Source organism: Thalassophryne amazonica, chromosome 5, assembly GCF_902500255.1.
Source record: "Thalassophryne amazonica chromosome 5, fThaAma1.1, whole genome shotgun sequence".
In the NCBI taxonomy this organism is placed as follows: domain Eukaryota; kingdom Metazoa; phylum Chordata; class Actinopteri; order Batrachoidiformes; family Batrachoididae; genus Thalassophryne; species Thalassophryne amazonica.
The window spans coordinates 127,421,320-127,441,544 of record NC_047107.1 but is presented as its reverse complement, the minus strand read 5'-3'; the positions used below and the strand labels follow the sequence as shown (position 1 = coordinate 127,441,544).

Below are 20,225 nucleotides of genomic sequence, written 5' to 3'. Positions count from 1 at the left end.
TGTTATTGCTGGCTTTTTGGGGTGGAGAGGAGGCGCTTTGGAATTACTTTGGAATTAATTTGGAAAAAGAAAACTACAGTAAACCCAAACTGAACTTTTTTTTTTAATGGGTTTCTTTGGTGATTAAATGCTTGTCAATGATAAATTAATCTGATCTCTTTATTAACATAATTTCATACAAACACGCCAGCAAATTTGAAAATAGCCCGGTTTTGAGTGAACACTGTCATCTAGTGGTGTCAGAACTCACCACCACCAGATTTTTAGTTTTGGCAATAATTCATTAAAAATATTGTGCAAGGTCTGTCAGAGATTTAAATTACACAGCATTTTGTCATGTGCAACTTAAACGTTATAGGCATAAGATTACAAAGCACCGAATTCTTACTGCGTGTGGTCATTTTCCTAAATTTTTTTTAATTAAGTGAAAGTTTTTTTTTTTTTTCCATTACAAAAGTGGACAAATCAGTTGTTTCAGCTTAATTTTCCAAAGCACCTCATATGCAGTGGTGGGCACACTTCCGATAATCCAATAACAGATAATTATCGAAGATTTTTGTCATTATCGGATTATCTTTTTAGATAACTTTAAAAACCATTATCCGATCAATTATCTTCTGATAACTTTTAGACCAATAAAGTAAACAAAGCTGAACAGCAACAAGCATTCAGTTCAGCATGTACCTGTTAAAAGTTTTGTAACAGATGGACAGTTATACCTTCTGCTAACAGAAGAGAGCTGCTTCTATGAAAAGCGTCTCTATCCTCTGTAGACAAAGAAGATATGACCAAAAAAAAAAAAATCATTTTCTTTAACACCATACCCATACACTGGCAATATCACCTAAGTCATCCAGAGGCATACATTTTTAACTTATGGTTCAAATTTTAACCAAACTAATTTTGGACAAGGGCAGCACAGTGGATTAGTGGTTAGCACTGTTGCCTCACAGTGAGAAGGTTGTGGGTTCAATTCCTGTGGCCTTTCTTTGTGGAGTTTGCATGTTCTCCCCATGTTTGCGTGGGTTTCCTCCGGGTGCTCCGGTTTCCTCCCACATCCAAAGACATGCGGGTTAGGTGGATTGGAATCTTTAAAAAAAAAAAATTGTCCTTAGGTGTGTGTGTGTGTGTGTGTGGGTGTCTGTGTTTGTTTGTCTGTTTGTGGCCCTGCGACAGACTGGCATCCTGTCCTGAGTGTACCCCGCCTCGCGCCCTATGACTGCTGGGATAGGCTCCAGCCCCCCGCGACCCTTAGTTGGACTAAGCGGTAGAAGATGAATTAATCAATTTTGGACAAGTTATTTAAAATTACTGTCATGTCTGAAGTTTTATAAAGTGAAAATATCAGATATATGTTTTAGTTTTAAAGTAATGTGCTAATTTTTAAGGTTTTGTGAGCACATGCTGTGCCCAGCAGTGCATTATGGGTAGGATGATGTAATCTCAGTAGTTCACGACAGGACAAATGCATTTCAGACACTCTGTTCAGGCTCCACGGACAACAGCATTAAACTCTAGTGCCTAAAACTCTCGTGAATATATTCTCTGGGTTTATAGACGTTATTGTATTTGCGTTTGTTAAATTCCACACATTTTAAATGTAGCAGGCAGATATATCTGGAATTTTGTTTTCAAGGCCTCTACTGCCATCTACTGGCCAGTAGTGTACATGGCAGTATTCACCCTAAGTACTAAGCATCTGGGCACCAGTAGATGGCAGTGTTCTATTTATTTTGACCCCAGTTATATCAGAAGATTGTCAAATCAACTTTTTGGCTTTGCAAATTTTTTTTTTTTTTTACAAATGAAGTTTAAAAACAAAACAAAACAACAGCAAATAAATAAATAACATTACAAGCCAGCTCTGCCGTGTTTGCACAGGCACAGTGAGAGCGGTTAGCTTGTAGCTTTTCAGCAGCAGGGTACTCTCACGACAGCTGACCAGAATAATATCAAACAGGTTTGATTTTCATTGGACCATACGATCGGCGATCAGGAGGTGGTCCTGAGAAGTTAAATGCAGCTTGTTACTCCATGTACACTACACGATGCAGGACGTGCGATTAACCTGAAACTTGGTCCAAAAAAGTCCTGCATGAAAAATCATCTCGCACAGTGTAAAGCACGTTTTACAACATCATAAAACGTGCTCACATTCTCTCCACATGCAAAACATTTTGTGATGACACTTCCAGGGCTCCGTAAAAATGCCTGTTTTTACAAAAAAAAAAAAAGGAATATTTTACAAAAGCACATTTATCTGTAAACACCAACACACGACAGACGTCACATTAACGTGTTGGTTTACATAATGAATGACTGAACCAATCAGTGTTTAGCAGAGGCACTTTTACCCAGAATCCTTTGCGATGTGTCTGTGTTTGTTACAAAACCTCAGAATTAGTGCATTATTCAACATTAAAAGATATATGCTATATGTTAACTTTGTACAAATGACAGAATTGACATTAATGGAGTTATTCTATCAGTATTAATGTTATTTATAAATCAAAACCATAAGTCAGTATGACTTTATTTTTCAAGACCTCCACCTGACCGGAGCGTTGTGACTGATAGAGAGTTGGCTTTACGGCTGCTTCCATCAGGGGCAGAATGTTCAAAGATGAAAGTGTGATCTTATTGTTTGGGTGTGTTGTTACTTTTAATATTATTAGAAGCTATTGTGGCATTAAAACTTAAATTCGTTTTATTAGTAGCTGTAAACGTACCAGAGACAATATTGGACTTTATCTGTAACTTCTGATACATTTTTGGGTGGTTTATTGTTTTATCTTTATCGAAGATAACTTTTCAGTTATCTGATTATCTGTTATCGAAGTTAATTTTTTGGTTATCTGTGCCCACCACTGCTCATATGCATGTTCTGTCAGGAAAAGTGGCTTTATTTTGGAACATGTTATGCTAAAGAAAATGTCTGGATTTCTTTTATTTTCAACATTTTATTATTATTTTTATATTGGAATATGTACTGTACTATCACATGGCATTAAAATGTATTTTTGGCCCTTCACAGGAAAGAATTTGGGCTCTTGTTCTCATGTGTCTCCCACCATGTCGGTGTAATTATTTAATGGTCCCCAGTTTTGGCCTGTGGGAGCCTTGTGTCCAGACTTGGTGTACTACCAAAGACGCTACGCTACAATTTGACATGAGGTCTTCAAAGACGGGGTGGAAGGAGTGGACAGGATGACTATTGGAGCAGGGGGGGACACTTTGTTTTCTCTGGGCATTTGCCATAAATTGGGCTAATAAACGTGGTCCTCCCCGTGCCTTGTCCCATGTGCATGTGGGACTGTGAGCACCACGTGTCTCCAGCCAGTGCAGGAAGTCCACCTGCAACTCCAGCATCTCCTGCTGCTGTTTTTGAAGCAAGAGGTGCTGTATGAGGTTCTGGGACCCGTCCACAGCCATGCTGGGTTGGCCCATTTGAGATATGTGGAGCTGTTTTTTTTTCTTTTTTTGGGGGGGGGGGGGCACCTCAGTGTTGAGGTTGGACTCCTGTAAAATTTAGAACAGGTTGGCAGAGTTGAACTTTGTTTTTATTTTTTCACCATTTTGCATTACTGCAGTTCATCATGAAACAAAACAAAAACAAAATAATGAGCAATTACGCAAGTGTTTTACTTGCAATTAAATACATGATTTGCGAGCAAACAGGAGGCTCACAAAGGAGAAGACCGCCAACACATGGCATTTACATCACGTTACCACTAAAGGCACACACAGATTTTGTTTCAGTATGTACTGTATCACTAGATTCTCTTCAACAGCTGATTCTTTAATTTTAAACGTGTTTAAAATTCCAGGTTCCAGTTTTTTGTTTTTTTTTAAAGATTTGGACACCTGTTCCCTTCAAATGACAGCTTGCTCAGAATTTACACTGTGAACATTCACTTGAATATTATGAGCATTGCGTATTATTACGACACACTGTATCGTGGAAAACAAATGTGATATAAAACATATATCCTGTTAAACATACGTATATCCTGAGGAAGCTCATTTGTGCATACAGGTTATTTGAAGCTTGTGTTAGTCAGTACAGCTAAGTGCCAGGGGTGTGACACCGGCAGCCACATTTGCACCACATCTGTTGGGGTCTTCAGCAATCGCATGGCGCAAACGACACATTTCTGATGGGGCCCCTTTGTGAGATTCCCATCAGCAAACACAAACATTGCACTACACAAAGTATGCTGCCAAGGCAGCCATTTTGTCTTTGGGTTTTTTAGGGTTGCCGCGGCGTCCTCGGCCGCGTCCCCGCCCTCCTCGCCTTGCCCCACCACCCCGGTGCATGGGGTGCCTCATGGTGGCATGTTTGAGCTCCACCAGGTCCTGGAAGACTGGATCACAGAAAACACAGCCGGTGTGCTGGGTGTCTCCAGCAGGAAGTGGGGTGCGCGTCTTGTTGAAATCGACAGAGACCAGAGAGGCGTCGCAAGCATCGCAGCTTTCCTGAGCCACCTGCCAGGAAAGAGAAGACGCTAACTGTAAGAAGCTACAAATCCAAACACAAAAATAGGACAAAACTGACAAATAGCTAGTGTTTGTAAGTGTGTATAAATAATTAAAATGCCTCGCCACGTTCAGCTTTGACAGCACATTATCTTAAGTGATAACAGGACATCGTTCCTGCAGGTTATAAGGAAATCACTTTGTATTTAAATCAGGCTTTTATTTTTTGTATCCCTAATTTACATCATTTGATTATTGCTTGATGTCTTTGTGTTGAAATAGTAATAAATTATTGATATTTGAAAATGAGATTAGCAAGGTGATAACAAATACAAAAAAAAAAGAAATAAGATTTGTGGGACAATTTGAATCAGATTTTCTCATTTTAAAAGAGTTAATGACATTTCATTACACCTCTGATGTTATCACAACATCACTCATACTATTTGATTACAAATCATATACTGATCGATGTAAGCTTCACACCGTCTCTCTAGCCCCATTGGCTGTGGAGGAGACATCCTGAAAAATGTATTTTTAGGACTGCTTTTTTTATGACCTTGACTTTTGACCAACATACAGTAGTGTTCAGAATAATAGTAGTGCTATGTGACTAAAAAGATTAATCCAGGTTTTGAGTATATTTCTTATTGTTACATGGGAAACAAGGTACCAGTAGATTCAGTAGATTCTCACAAATCCAACAAGACCAAGCATTCATGATATGCACACTCTTAAGGCTATGAAATTGGGCTATTATCAAAAAAAAGTAGAAAAGGGGGTGTTCACAATAATAGTAGTGTGGCATTCAGTCAGTGAGTTCGTCAATTTTGTGGAACAAACAGGTGTGAATCAGGTGTCCCCTATTTAAGGATGAAGCCAGCACCTGTTGAACATGCTTTTCTCTTTGAAAGCCTGAGGAAAATGGGACGTTCAAGACATTGTTCAGAAGAACAGCGTAGTTTGATTAAAAAGTTGATTGGAGAGGGGAAAACTTATATGCAGGTGCAAAAAATTATAGGCTTTACAATGGACATAAAAACCAGAGACGCGTGGAAGAAAACGGAAAACAACCATCAAAATGGATAGAAGGGCGTTTGGGGGCGACGCCCCCTTGGATGTGAGAGTTATCAAAAATAAAAATAAAAAAGAAAGAAAAAGAAATACTGGAAAATATAGTGCCTCACAGTTTCGTGGATTTTTTTAGTCCAATTTTGCATGCTTTTTTCTTTTTTTTTTTACAGCGCATTGTGCTCTGCATCCTCATCAAGCAGGCTGGTGTTCTCGTGGCACCGCAAAAGGAGAGTATGCGCATTGTGTTCTGCGTGTCTGTTTATAAGAATCTTCTTGCCCAGAAGAAAAAAGAGCGCCAACAACTATTACTACTACTATATAACTATTTTTCTACTAAGGTTTGAACTTAGAGTGTTTACACACGAGAGGAAAGTGAGAAAATGTTAATGCCTGTTTGAGAAAAGTGTATAAAGTGTGTAGTGAAGGGTTTTACAGCCTTAAAACGTCGATAATAATTGTAAAAAATAACGCTGTCGACTTCGTGGATTTCGCCTATTGCGAAATTGTTTTGATTTGCGAAATTAGAACGTAACTCCAGCGATAAACGAGGGACCACTGTACATCTACATGAAAGGTTTATCTTTGACCCGTTGTGTGACTGTCATGCCCAGTTGCGCTGTGTTTGCGCTTGTGATGGAGGGCTGTATGTGGGGTTAATCTACTGTCTCGTGTCATTTCTCAGATCAGTTGTTGGTTTGGTTTTGTGGTATGCAGGAGATCACTTGACCGAGGGTCTATAGTTCAAATAATAATTAAAAAAATACTTTTACTTTACTCTTAGTCAGTCTCTTACAATGGTGTAGCCTAAATACACAAGCTTTCTAGGAGCGCACCCAATTCATTACGCACGCTCAGAGGCACGTCCTCTCCGGTGTGCACTTTTTTTGGGGGGGGGGGGGGGTGTGTGACCCCGCCCCCTTTGATAAACTCATTGCCCCCTTAATTTCTTTTTCTGGCGCCGGGCCTGACCAGAATAGCAAAGGCTCACCCATTGATCAGCTCCAGGATGATCAAAGACAGTCTGGAGTTACCTGTAAGTGCTGTGACAGTTAGAACACGCCTGTGTGAAGCTAATTTATTTGCAAAAATCCCCCGCAAAGTCCCTCTGTTAAATAAAAGACATGTTCAGAAGAGGTTACAATTTGCCAAAGAACACATCAACTGGCCTAAAGAGAAATGGAGGAATATTTTGTGGACTGATGAGAGTAAAATTGTTCTTTTTGGGTCCAAGGGCCGCAGACAGTTTGTGAGACGACCCCCAAACTCTGAATTCAAACAACAGTTCACAGTGAAGACAGTGAAGCATGGTGGTGCAAGCATCATGATATGGGCATGTTTCTCCTACTATGGTGTTGGGCCTATATATCGCATACCAGGTATCATGGATCAGTTTGGATATGTCAAAATACTTGAAGAGGTCATGTTGCCTTATGCTGAAGAGGACATGCCCTTGAAATGGGTGTTTCAACAAGACAATGACCCCAAGCACACTAGTAAACCAGCAAAATCTTGTTTCCAAACCAACAAAATGAATGCCTCACAGATGTGATGAAATCATGAAAACCTGTGGTTATACAACTAAATACTAGTTTAGTGATTCACAGGATTACTAAAAAAGCAGTTTGAACATAACAGTTTTGAGTTTGTAGCATCAACAGCAGATGCTACTATTATTGTGAACACCCCCTTTTCTACTTTTTTTTTTTACTAATAGCCCAGTTTCATAGCCTTAAGAGTGTGCATATCATGAATGCTTGGTCTTGTTGGATTTGTGAGAATCTACTGAATCTACTGGTACCTTGTTTCCCATGTAACAAGAAGAAATATACTCAAAACCTGGATTAATCTTTTTAGTCACATAGCACTACTATTATTCTGAACACTACTGTACAGGTCATTTTGTGCATAGACACACAGGACTATATCTATAACACCCTGTGCTATTCCACATTTAAAATATAACACAATGCTAAAATACCCTCAGCCGATGAGCATATCAATAGGAAACAGAATGTGACCTTTTGACCTCTTAAAATAGGTTAACAATCTTTGAACTTGTTGAAGGTCTGTGTCCCAAGAATGGTCGCTGTGAATTTGAAGACCCTGGCAGTAAGAGGACTGAACTTATGCTGAGCACAGACAGACAGACGGAGAGAGAGACGGATGGACAGACAAATGGCCTTCACAATGCCTGATGGTCATATTTTAGCCTTGGGTAAAAATATCAAGTAGTTCAAGGTGAGAGAAATCTTTAGCTCTCTAGTAAACTTTGGCTTATCTGTTACCATTTAAAGAGTTACAGAAGCATTTGATGGACACCTCAATGTGACCTACAGTGTTGAGTCCCAGAAAACAGAACGCTGTCCCTTCTCACACAAGCTATGGTGGCCTTAATGGCCACCAGGACCCAGTAACTAGCAAGAAGGCTTCATAAACTGTAAACAAAAACCAACTTTAAATGGGTGATATCGGCACCACCTACCTGTACTCTGTGTGCATGTTCAAAGAAGTGCACCAACACATTGCATTTGTTGCAGGCCATCCTCCACTTTGGTCCAGAAGTGGGATCCAGCACCAAAACTCCACTGTCACACTCCACACACTGTCCGATGCCCAAAGAGTTTAGAGAGTGCTGGCAGGTCGGGTGGGTGCATTCATTGCATCCCATACCTGAGAGAAAAATAAGGTGACAAATAATAATAAAAAAATGAAAGACAGAAAACAAGGAGACAGAAATAAAAAACATGGGAGTCAGTCTCAAAATGCTAAAAAAAAAAAAAAAAAAATCACAAGATCTAACGAAGCGTCACTGAAAACTAGCAGTCACCTGCAGTACAACAGTATCATGAGATAATTTGAGCAACATTTCTCTGTCCGTTTGTTCCCCGACTCATCTATGTTTGCTGGCTCACTTTCCACCAAACTTGACATAGAGATGATGACTGAGCCCAGAACTGCACCAAAAGGACACGTTTTTGACAAAGTTTAAAGTTAAGGTTAATTTTTTTTCTCACTCCCATGTCAACCAAATATGGCACCTGTATGTCAGTGGGCTCCAGACTTGCCCAGGTGAGAACAAATTTACCAAAGGTCTATCACTGGGGTCAAGGGTCAAATTTTATGTTTTTGTGCACCAAAGTTGGCATGCATATGGATGTGGATTCTGGAATTGCTCAGCAAGATTAATCTTACCAAAGGTCAACCATATTAGCACCTCGGGGCAACTGTTTGTTGTGATTTGGCGCTATATAAATAAAATTGATTGATTGATTGATATTAGCAAAGGTCACAGGTGACTGTGTCTTTGTTGGCCTACTCCTCGAAGGTCCTTTTGCTACTCTGTACCATATTTGATACATCAATGAAGACTGACAACAAAGAGAATTCTCTTTGGCAAAGGAATATGATTTTCAACCTGATTTGGACAGAATGAGCTGCCAACTTATGGGGGATTCCACAGATATCCTGGCAAGGTCAGCCAGAGGTCAACAGGTTAGGTGAAGGTCAGATCATTGGGGTCAAATGTCAGATTGCTGTAGCCCTTTATGTCCATAGGGACTTTAGCAATACTTCTTGTTTGCAAACAGTGGCGTCACATGCTTGCGTACTGACTTGGATGACAAGCATGCATGTAAATTGATACGACCAAAGAGAGAAGGTATAGCGTGTTCAGGTTCAGGAAGCGATTCAACGGTCTCTGAATACATTCGAAACCTACATAGTACTGCAAAAGCAAGGTGTTTCTCTAAGATAACCTACAACGAAGCCAACCACACTAGTCAACAAACCCACATGACCAGATTCATGATGTCACGGGTCGTCTTGCTATTATGTAGTTAAGCAAAACTGCAAGCAACTATTGAAAAAATTCACACTGAGGAAAACTGCATCTGCCACTTCCACTGTAAAACATCTGAATTTCAAGAGTTTTCTGTGTTGTTCTAGATTTTTCTACTCCAATTTACTATGAACCTGTGAGTGGTGCTGTACAGGACCACAGCAGTTGCATGCACAGTCTCTCCAGAGACAGCAAACAGAGCTTGTAACTCCTTCAAAGCTGTTATATCTTGGTAGCTTCCTTCACTCGTCTCCTTTGTGCACGTTCACTCAGTTTTGTAAACATCTGCCATCTATCTAACTGCATTTTAGAGGGAACAAAAATTACATTTTATAGGCACTGTAGCACCCAGGACCAGGTCCTTTTTTATTCCTTTTCTCTACCTTCACAGAGAAACAAGTGCAAATAAAAGCTCCAGCTCAGTTTCAACTGTTTAATGTTGAGGATCTGCCTCACCTTTCTTCATGTCCCGGAAAGGTGGATTGCTGAAGCAGTACGGGCAGAGGGGGTAGCTCTTGCCCCTGGCTCCTGAGGTCCACAGCACAAGCTCAAACTCATCCAGGGGACACCGAAGCTCCTTGTACAGCTTGATGGCACCATTCTGAGGAAGACTGTAGGTCTCATCACAGTGGGAGCAGTGGAGCCTGCTGGGCTTGGCCTGGAGACACACGTCACAATTAGCAGTGTGATGCGTTGAGTCTTAATGCACAAATTTGATCCCGCAGTGCCGCGCAATTCATCATGCCAATCAATCAATTCAATCAATTTTATTTATATAGCGCCAAATCACAACAAACAGTTGCCCAAGGTGCTTTATATTGTAAGGCAAGGCCATATAATAATTACGTAAAAACCCCAATGGTCAAAACGACCCCCTGTGAGCAAGCACTTGGCCACAGTGGGAAGGAAAAACTCCCTTTTAACAGGAAGAAACCTCCAGCAGAACCAGGCTCAGGGAGGGGCAGTCTTCTGCTGGGACTGGTTGGGGCTGAGGGAGAGAACCAGGAAAAAGACATGCTGTGGAGGGGAGCAGAGATCAATCACTAATGATTAAATGCAGAGTGGTGCATACAGAGCAAAAAGAGAAAGAAACACTCAGTGCATTATGGGAACCCCCCAGCAGTGTAAGTCTATAGCAGCATAACTAAGGGATGGTTCAGGGTCACCTGATCCAGCCCTAACTATAAGCTTTAGCAAAAAGGAAAGTTTTAAGCCTAATATTAAAAGTAGAGAGGGTGTCTGTCTCCCTGATCCGAATTGGGAGCTGGTTCCACAGGAGAAGAGCCTGAAAGCTGAAGGCTCTGCCTCCCATTCTACTCTTACAAACCCTAGGAACTACAAGTAAGCCTGCAGTCTGAGAGCGAAGCGCTCTATTGGGGTGATATGGTACTATGAGGTCCCTAAGATAAGAAGGGACCTGATTATTCAAAACCTTATAAGTAAGAAGAAGAATTTTGAATTCTATTCTAGAATTAACAGGAAGCCAATGAAGAGAGGCCAATATGGGTGAGATATGCTCTCTCCTTCTAGTCCCCGTCAGTACTCTAGCTGCAGCATTTTGAATTAACTGAAGGCTTTTCAGGGAACTTTTAGGACAACCTGATAATAATGAATTACAATAGTCCAGCCTAGAGGAAATAAATGCATGAATTAGTTTTTCAGCATCACTCTGAGACAAGACCTTTCTAATTTTAGAGATATTGCGTAAATGCAAAAAAGCAGTACATATCTTACATATTTGTTTAATATGCGCTTTGAATGACATATCCTGATCAAAAATGACTCCAAGATTTCTCACAGTATTACTAGAGGTCAGGGTAATGCCATCCAGAGTAAGGATCTGGTTAGACACCATGCTTCTAAGATTTGTGGGGCCAAGTACAATAACTTCAGTTTTATCTGAGTTTAAAAGCAGGAAATTAGAGGTCATCCATGTCCTTATGTCTGTAAGACAATCCTGCAGTTTAGCTAATTGGTGTGTGTCCTCTGGCTTCATGGATAGATAAAGCTGGGTATTATTTTATACAGTGTGGCTTGATGCCACACTGTATAAAATAATAGCTGACGATGGATTTGCTCTCAGAACTTGACATTAGTGATCATCTACCAGTTTTCATCGTTTATAATAGAAACCATCGGCGGAATCAGCCAGAGGAGAAAATAAAATACAGGCGAGTGCGGACAGAGGAAAACATGAACACACTAAAGAAGGATTTACAGGAGCAAAACTGGGAAAAGGTATACAGTGAAAGTGATGTTGATAGTGCATATGAAACTTTTTTACAAATATTTATATCATTATATGATAAAAATTGTCCAATTAAACAAGACTACAGAAAACAAAAAATCCAAGCTCGACCATGGATGACGAAAGGGTTACGAAATGCATGTAATAAGAAAAATACACTGTATAGAGAATTCATAAAACTAAAGACTAAAGAGGCAGAAAATAGATATAAGAAATACAAAAATAGATTAACTAATATTATACGGGTATGTAGGAAGGAATATTATAGTAACATATTATATAATAACAAACAATATTAAAGGAATATGGGATATATTAAATAGCATTATCAAAAATGGTAATAAAAAACAGAGTTACCCTCAGTATTTCATTGATAATAATGTCAAGAAGGAAAATAAGGATGAGGTAGTCAACGGTTTTAATAATTTTTTTGTAAATATTGGACCAAGCTTGGCAGAAAAAATTCCCGATTCCCAACCTGAGGATTGGGATAATAATCTCATAGAAAGAAATCCCTGTTCAATGTTCCTCACAGCAGTGGATGGAAATGAAATTATAGACATTGTGAATAATTGTAAATATAAAACATCTACCGATTTAAATGAAATTGATATGGTGGTGGTAAAACAGGTCATTGAATGGATTGTAGAACCATTAACATACATCTGTAACTTATCATTTCAAACCGGTAAATTTCCCAATCAAATGAAAATAGCTAAGGTTGTGCCGCTGTATAAGACTGGGGATAGACACCACTTCACAAATTATAGACCTGTTTCTTTGCTTCCACAATTTTCCAAATTATTAGAAAAGTTATTCAATAATAGATTAGACAAATTCATAAATAAACATAAATTACTTACTGATAGTCAATATGGATTCAGAGCACATAGTTCAACATCACTTGCATTAATAGAATCAGTTGAGGAGATTACAAACGCCATAGACCACAAATTACATTCAGTTGGAATATTTATAGACCTTAAAAAGGCTTTTGATACAATTAATCATGACATATTAATCAATAAACTTGAACAGTATGGGATTAGGGGGTTGGTGTTGCACTGGGTGAGAAGCTACTTAAGTAACAGAAAACAGTTTGTGAAGTTGGGGGAATATACATCATCATGCTTGGACAATGCTTGTGGCGTCCCACAGGGGTCAGTATTGGGTCCAAAACTGTTTCTAATTTATATAAATGATATTGTCAATGTTTCCAAAATATTAAAATTAGTATTATTTGCAGATGACACAAGCATTTTTTGTTCAGGGGGGGATTTGCAGGAGTTACTGAGGAGGATCAGTATAGAAATGGGAAAATTGAAAATATGGTTTGACAGAAATAAATTATCATTAAACTTAAGTAAAACAAAATACATGTTATTTGGCTATTGTAATACAGACATACAGGTTCAGTTACAAGTCGAGGGGGTAGATATTGAAAGGGTACATGAAAATAAGTTTCTGGGGGTGATAATAGATGATAAGATAAACTGGAAGACTCATATAAAACATATACAAAGTAAACTGTCAAGAAGCATTTCAGTTCTAAACAAAGTGAAACATATTCTGGACCACAACTCACTCCGCATTCTTTACTGCTCACTGGTTTTACCATATTTACAGTACTGTGCAGAGGTATGGGGTAATACTTATAAAGGTACAACACAATCACTATCAGTAATGCAGAAAAGAGCTATAAGAATTATTCATAATACTGGCTATAGAGATCATACAAATCCACTATTTTTACAATCCAAATTCTTAAAATTCACAGACTTGGTTCATTTTCAAACAGTACAAATTGTGTATAAAGCAATAAACAATTTACTTCCAGCAAATATTAAAAATATGTTTTTTAACAGATCAGGGGATTACAGTCTGAGGGGGAAATTTAATTTAAAGCATCAGTGGGCACGAACAACATTAAAAGGTTTCTGTATTTCTGTCTGTGGGGTGAGGATGTGGAACAGATTGGGAGTGGGGCTCAAGCAATGTCCAAGCATGAACCAGTTCAAACAGCGGTACAAAAATATGTTTTTTTCTGGGTATAGGGAGGAGGAAGGGTAATGAGGGTTAGGGTGTTTTTGTTTTTTGCTTCGGCTTGTAAATATATAGTATTTTGTATGTAAGTAGGTATGTGTAGGTGTATATTTATGTTTGTGTATATATATGTGTATATATGTATATGTGTATGTATGTTGATGTGTATATGTATGTGTATGTGTATATATATGTATATATATATATATATATATATTGATATCGGTTTAGGTGTGTAGGAATTTATGTGTATATGTGGCAAAGGGTATTACTGGTTGTGGGGAAGAAGGGGTAGGGATAAATAAGCTGATGCTTCACCCTACCCCTTTTCGGACATGTTGGGTACACAGTAGGAACTTTTTTGTTGTTGTCTTTACTGATCTATCTTGTAATTGTTGTTGTATCAAATGTTCGAAATAAACAGTTTTCATTCATTCATTCATTCATTCATTCATTCATTCAACTTGGCTGATGAAACCATTCTCTTATCGCTTCCAGAATCACAGAGAAATTATCTACAGCTGCAGGTTGTCTCATGCGCGTCATGTGGTGGAGAACACATGTGGAATCTTGTCTCAAAGGTAAATCTTCATGGATTGGTAAAACAGTTGCATTTTCATTCCTTCATGTGAGTTTGATAAAGTATCTGTAAAGTTGTGTTTATTACAGATGTAACATCTCTTCATCATCTAATTTCAGGTTCAGATGCGCTGCGCGCAGTGACACACATTGTTTTCAAATAGGTTGTGCAAAGGTCACGACTAGTTCACGCAAGTGGCACAAAATTAATGCGTGCCAGAAATTTTGAACATTTCAAAATTTTCTTTGCACACAGCCACATACAGTTTACAATGAGTTTACTCATTGGCACGCAAGATCACGTGCCAGTGTGGGGTTCAAATTCCTGCAAGTGTCAAGGTGGCTTTAGCAAGTCAACACAACAGAATTCTGAAGGTCACTACCACCTAAATGCTTTTACAGTCCATCTTTCCTGTCAAATGTATGTATCCTGATTCCAGGTGTACACACAACAACATAAAGTTCCAACTCTTAAGAGGGATTTGGTTTCATGTCAGAAGTGTCTATGTCCAATGTTAACACTGTTTTCATACAGTGTTAAAACCGGTACACCAATTTATCAGAGCTGAGACCAAAGAAAAAGTTTTACTGTGTCCTGTAGTTTCCATCATGCTCATGGCGCAAACCAACATGTGAGGTACTCGTCCCCCACAGCAGCCAGAGGACTTCACTTGAGGGTGACCTCGAGCTCTGCTTAGCAGCGTCCAGTGAGCACACCACTTAAAATTCACATGAAAACCACTGCAATGACAAAGACTGATAGATGCACAGCCTTGTGATTCATTCATGGATTTTAAAGTGATTCTGTCATCAGGCAGAAATGGTCATTGCATTTAATAGTTCCCAACAATTTTAAGTTTAAAAACTCACTTTCCAGCCTGTTCTGCAAAGTGGTCATATGCCATCTGCAAGGTAAATGCAGATCTCTGCCAGAGAAACAATGACTCTGCCAACTGTTTCTATCATCCCTGTGCAACATATGGACAGTGACCTTATCTAAACTGGAGAAAGATAGAAATAACAACTGACCCAAGGAACATCTTTCCACAAAATTATGTCTAAAACTATGAGCTAAAGTCCCTGTCACACATAGCAAGAATGTGCAGGAACCATTCCAGACACCACAAATACTGCCATAATCCGACGCAGTCGGGAGGAAAAGAGGAGCATTCGGCCGTGTCAGAACGCATCTGGATCACCTCATCCACACCTGCACAATGGCATCCAAAGCGCATGTAGACAACAGGTCGATGACACAGACTGCAGTCAGACGCAGACAGATAAAAGGCGCTGCAGACTGCCAGATGTCCAAATGTCTGGATGGCAAACACGGGATTTGGTGAGCTGTGTTTCTCTCGTGCACGTGCACAAGTGTGCAGCGCACGTGTGTGCATGGCATATGTGCATTCTGCACACACGCATGGGGCTGCAATTATCACTCAGCCATGTTTGTGTGTGTGTGTACGTGTGTGTGTGTATGCATAACGCTGCATGAGCCGCGGGGTGCGTGCGCTTTAGTGCCACTGGACAGCTTCGCTGGTAGTGTGTCATGCTGTCCCTGCATTAGATGGAGCCTTTCTAGGGAACGTTAATTTCTTTTTTGCTCATTTCAGCACAACACAACTCTGGACACTGCGATGGTTGGATTATCACATGTGATTTATTTTTTTATTTTGGGTGAGAGGATTTTAACCACAGGCTGCGGTCCGGCTCCATGTCCACGTCCACGCTGTGAAACACTCCTGGAGCAACTGCTCGTGTTTTATACAGTTGTGATGGAGCCAATAGTTCACAATATTTACGTGGCCCATTATTATACGTGGTATGTGCAGGTCATACCGGCAGGCTTTGCCATGCCAGATTCATCTCGAGGTTCCCTCGTATGCACTCAAATCCCTTCGGATCCCATTTTGCCACCATCAGAATATATACGGTTATATGTAAAGTTTGGGCACCCCCGATGATTTCCATGATTTTCCTTTATAAATCACTGGTTCTTTGGATTAGCAATTTCAGTTGAATATATCATATAGCAGACAAACGCTGATATCTGAAAAGTAAAATGAAGTTTATAGGATTTACAGAAAGCAATAATTCTTTAAACAAAATTAGGCAGGTGCATAAATTTGGGCACCCCAAATCACACCACAGATTTTCAATAATATTCGGGTCTGGGGACTGACATGGTCATTCCAGAATGTTGTACTTGTTCCTCTGCATGAATGCCTTAGTAAATTTTGAGTAGTGTTTAGGGTCGTTGTCTTGTTGAACGATCCAACAAGGGCACAACTCCAACTCTGTCACTGATTCATGAACATTGTTCTCAAAAATCTGCTGATATTGTCTGGAATCCATGTGACCCTCAACTTTAACAAGATTCCCAGTACCTGCACTGGCCCCACAGCATGATGGAACCACCTCCAAATTTTACTGTAGGTAGCAAATGTTTTTCTTGGAATCATCATCATACAGCATCTCTTTGTGCAAAGTGCGCTGTATAGTTGAACGAAGCACAGAGACACTATCTGCAGCAAGATCATGTTGTAGGTCTTTGGAGCAGGTCTGTGGGTTGACTATGACTGTTCTCACCATCCTTCACTTCATCTTATCTGAGATTTTTCTTGGCCTGCCACTTCGGGCCTTAACTAGTACTGTGCCTGCAGTCTTCCATTTCCTCACTATGTTCCTCACAGTGGAAACTGACAGCTGAAATCTCTGCGATAGCTTTTTGTATCCTTCCCCTAAACCATGATGTTGAACAATCTTTGTTTTCATGTTATTTGAGAGTTGTTTAGAGGCTCCCGTGTTGCCACTCATTAGAAGAGATGCAAAGAGGAGAAACATTTACAAATGACCACCTTAAATACCCTTTCTCATAATTGGATTCACCTATGTAAGGAGATCAAGGGTCAATGAGCTTACCAAATCAATTTTGTGTTCCAATAATTAGTACTAAATGTATTCAAGTCAATAAAATGACAAGGGTGCCCAAATTTATGCACCTGCCAAATTTTGTTTAAATAATTATTGCACACTTTCTGTAAATACTAGAAACTTCATTTCACTTCTCAAGTATCAGTGTGTTTGTCTGCTATATGATATATTTAACTGAAATACCTCACCCCCAAGCTTGGCGGCACGGCACACTGCTGTGTCCACCTACACCCTCATTGCCTCAATTCGGATGATGGACTGTTTCAAAGTTTAGCGTACATAAACAATCAAATATATATGTGCTTTTTTTTGTTAAATTCTGATGTGTCCCATTATTACGTTCAACTAGTAATAACTGTGGATTAATTGCTGTATTTTTGTCTGAGGTAATCGGGTCTAAAGAATGAATTACCCTTTTAGAGATCAATAAAGTTGTTTGAATCTTGAAATTTCTGATCCAGACAACCAATGATTTCTAAAGGAAAATCATGAAAATTATCAGGGGTGCCCAAACCTTTGCACAGAACTGAAAATTGTGGTCAGATGGTCCTCAGATTGCACATGAACTACCGTCGGATAGGTGTCCCATCTCAACGGTGCCCGGAGGGTTTTGAACATGTGCATCACACTCGGGGCCGCCAGCTGATTTTGACCACCTGTGTGGACTTCCACAGATGGCTGTCAGAATGTTTTGGAACTGAAATCTGACACTTTTTGGATGTGCGCTGATTCGTCATTCTGATGCCATTCTGCGTGATTTTGGCTATGTGTGATGGGGGAATAATTTTTGAATTATCATACATTCTTCGCCACACAAAGGTGATCACCAGGGTTCTCACCAGCATTATAACAGCGTAACGGCCCATTACGGTACTGCATGAAAAAAATGACGCTGCAGTTGGGGCGTTAAGCTGTTTCCAAAGGTGTGTAATGGGAAAACGATCATGTTTGATCATCAGAGATGATCATGACTGATTTTGGACCTGCAGTTGCTGTGGCAACCCCAAGTGAAAAATGGAGAAGCAGGAAGAACTTATTTCCTTGAGGTTTCTTCCTGTAATCAAAAACCTCTGCGTGACTTGTTCCTTCTCGCTGTCACCGAGTTGCTTGGGGGAGGTGATGGTCTAGTGGTTAAGGTGTTGGGCTTGAGACCAGAAGATCCTGGGTTCAAATCCCCGCCTGACTGGAAAATCACTAAGGGCCCTTGGGCAAGGTCTTTTGCTCCCAGTGTGTAGTAAGCGCCTTGTATGGCAGCACCCTGACATCGGGGTGAATGTGAGGCATTATTGTAAAGGGCTTTGAGCATCTGATGCAGATGGAAAAGCGCTATATAAATGCAGTCCATTTACCATTTACCATTTGCTTGCTCGGGTTGTGGGAAAGGTTGACTTATGTTGATTTGGCACTGTGTAAAATAAATTGAAATTATATTTCACTTCTTGCACAGAATACCCATGACTCAGCAAGATGCTGTCTTGCAACCACCACAATAAAAATAAGCCACTCAAACCCGTTGTCACAATGTGACCCGACATGTCAACATGGTGGAAAGATTTGTGAGCATTTTAAGGCAAAATGGCCATTTTCGACATAAAAATTGCTGCCACTTCCAAACGAACAAATCTACACAAATAATTTCGGGATGGGAACAATGCCAATGACCAATACTGTGCCCTTGTCAAATTAAAAGAAAAGTTATTAGACAGTTTTTGAGAAAATTGGGTCCAAATACCCAAACTGGCTGTTTATATAATTTTTTAGACAATAATGGACGACGGTGACGGACGCCGCGCCATGACACAGGGCTAGCAACCTATCGGCCGGTAACCTACCAAAAAAAAGTCCCAGTGTATTGTGTACCCTCCTAGCACCTGACAACAACATCAGGACATGGTATGACATGGTGCTCGACATCATTAACATGTCAGCAGGACACACCAGGTCTTACGTCAACTGACTGATATGATTTGTTTATTTAGTACAAAAATAAAACTCATAAAAAATGATATATAAACATAAAACAATAAAAGAGAGAGAGAAAAAAAAGATACAATATAAATAATGTGCAAGGGAGTGGTGGAAGCCAAAAGGGCTTATTGAAAACCCACTGCCGAACAAAAGCAAAGCACAGCCATATACAACAGTATTACACCAATTTATCCAGAATAATATAAACAAGTCAATGTAAATACTCCTGCAGGATCACTGCTTTTAGTCCACTTTTATGTCTATATAAAGTGATGGATGGATTTACAAGATGAACCATATCATTCCAAGATTTCACACCATGATATCTGATGTGATGCTGATAAGGAGTCGCTCTATGCAAAAATAAATGCAAATGTGCAACCTGCCTGGTCGGATAATTATGAATTTGATGGTTATGCACAAAATAATATTTGATGAAGGAAGGCCACTTAATATCATAGAGAGCTCTGAAAACAAAAGTACAGGTCAGGACCAAATATTTATATGGAAGATATTCAAGAGCTGCAATTTAAAAAACAGAGGTGCACTTGGAGCACAAGGTTTCGAACAAGTAGCTATTCGAACAAATTTTTTTTCTGTAGAAGAAATATTTTGTTTATATAAGTTGCAAAGGTACTTCCCCATACAATATCGCAATAACTTAAATATGGGTAAACTAAACTATAATATAATGTTAAAAGACATTTGTGATGTACTAAACGATTCCACATGTTGTGCTAATACCATAAACTGTGAAGGTGGAAACCCCACCTTAATGCCAGATTGGTCGGAGCCAGATTATGTTCAAAGATGAGTGGACACAGTAGAGAGTGATAGATGGTCAGACTCTGGCACTGACCTGGATGTACTTCATGAAGCGATGACATTTGCCACAACGAGACAGAGGCTTTCCAGTGGCAGCAATGGGTGAAAAGGACACCTCCATCAACTCATCCATGCCTAGAAAACACCAGAGAAAAAACTGTAGGTGTGCATGATTGAAAGACACTTTAAGTGGAGACTGTCAGATATATGGCCCAGAAGGCTGCAGGATCATGATTCTTA

General features: G+C 39.7%; 1 protein-coding gene across 1 annotated transcript in view; it reads right to left on the bottom strand.

The window, feature by feature from the left end:
- Positions 1–4,008: 4,008 nt before the first annotated feature.
- The window catches only part of top3b (DNA topoisomerase III beta), a 50,130-nt gene continuing 33,913 nt past the window's right edge, over positions 4,009–20,225 (bottom strand). Inside the window, 4 exon segments of the mRNA XM_034171327.1 lie at positions 4,009–4,485; positions 8,033–8,220; positions 9,845–10,046; positions 20,020–20,120. Of these exon segments, the coding sequence (XP_034027218.1) occupies positions 4,204–4,485; positions 8,033–8,220; positions 9,845–10,046; positions 20,020–20,120 (773 nt within the window). The 3' untranslated portion in view covers positions 4,009–4,203.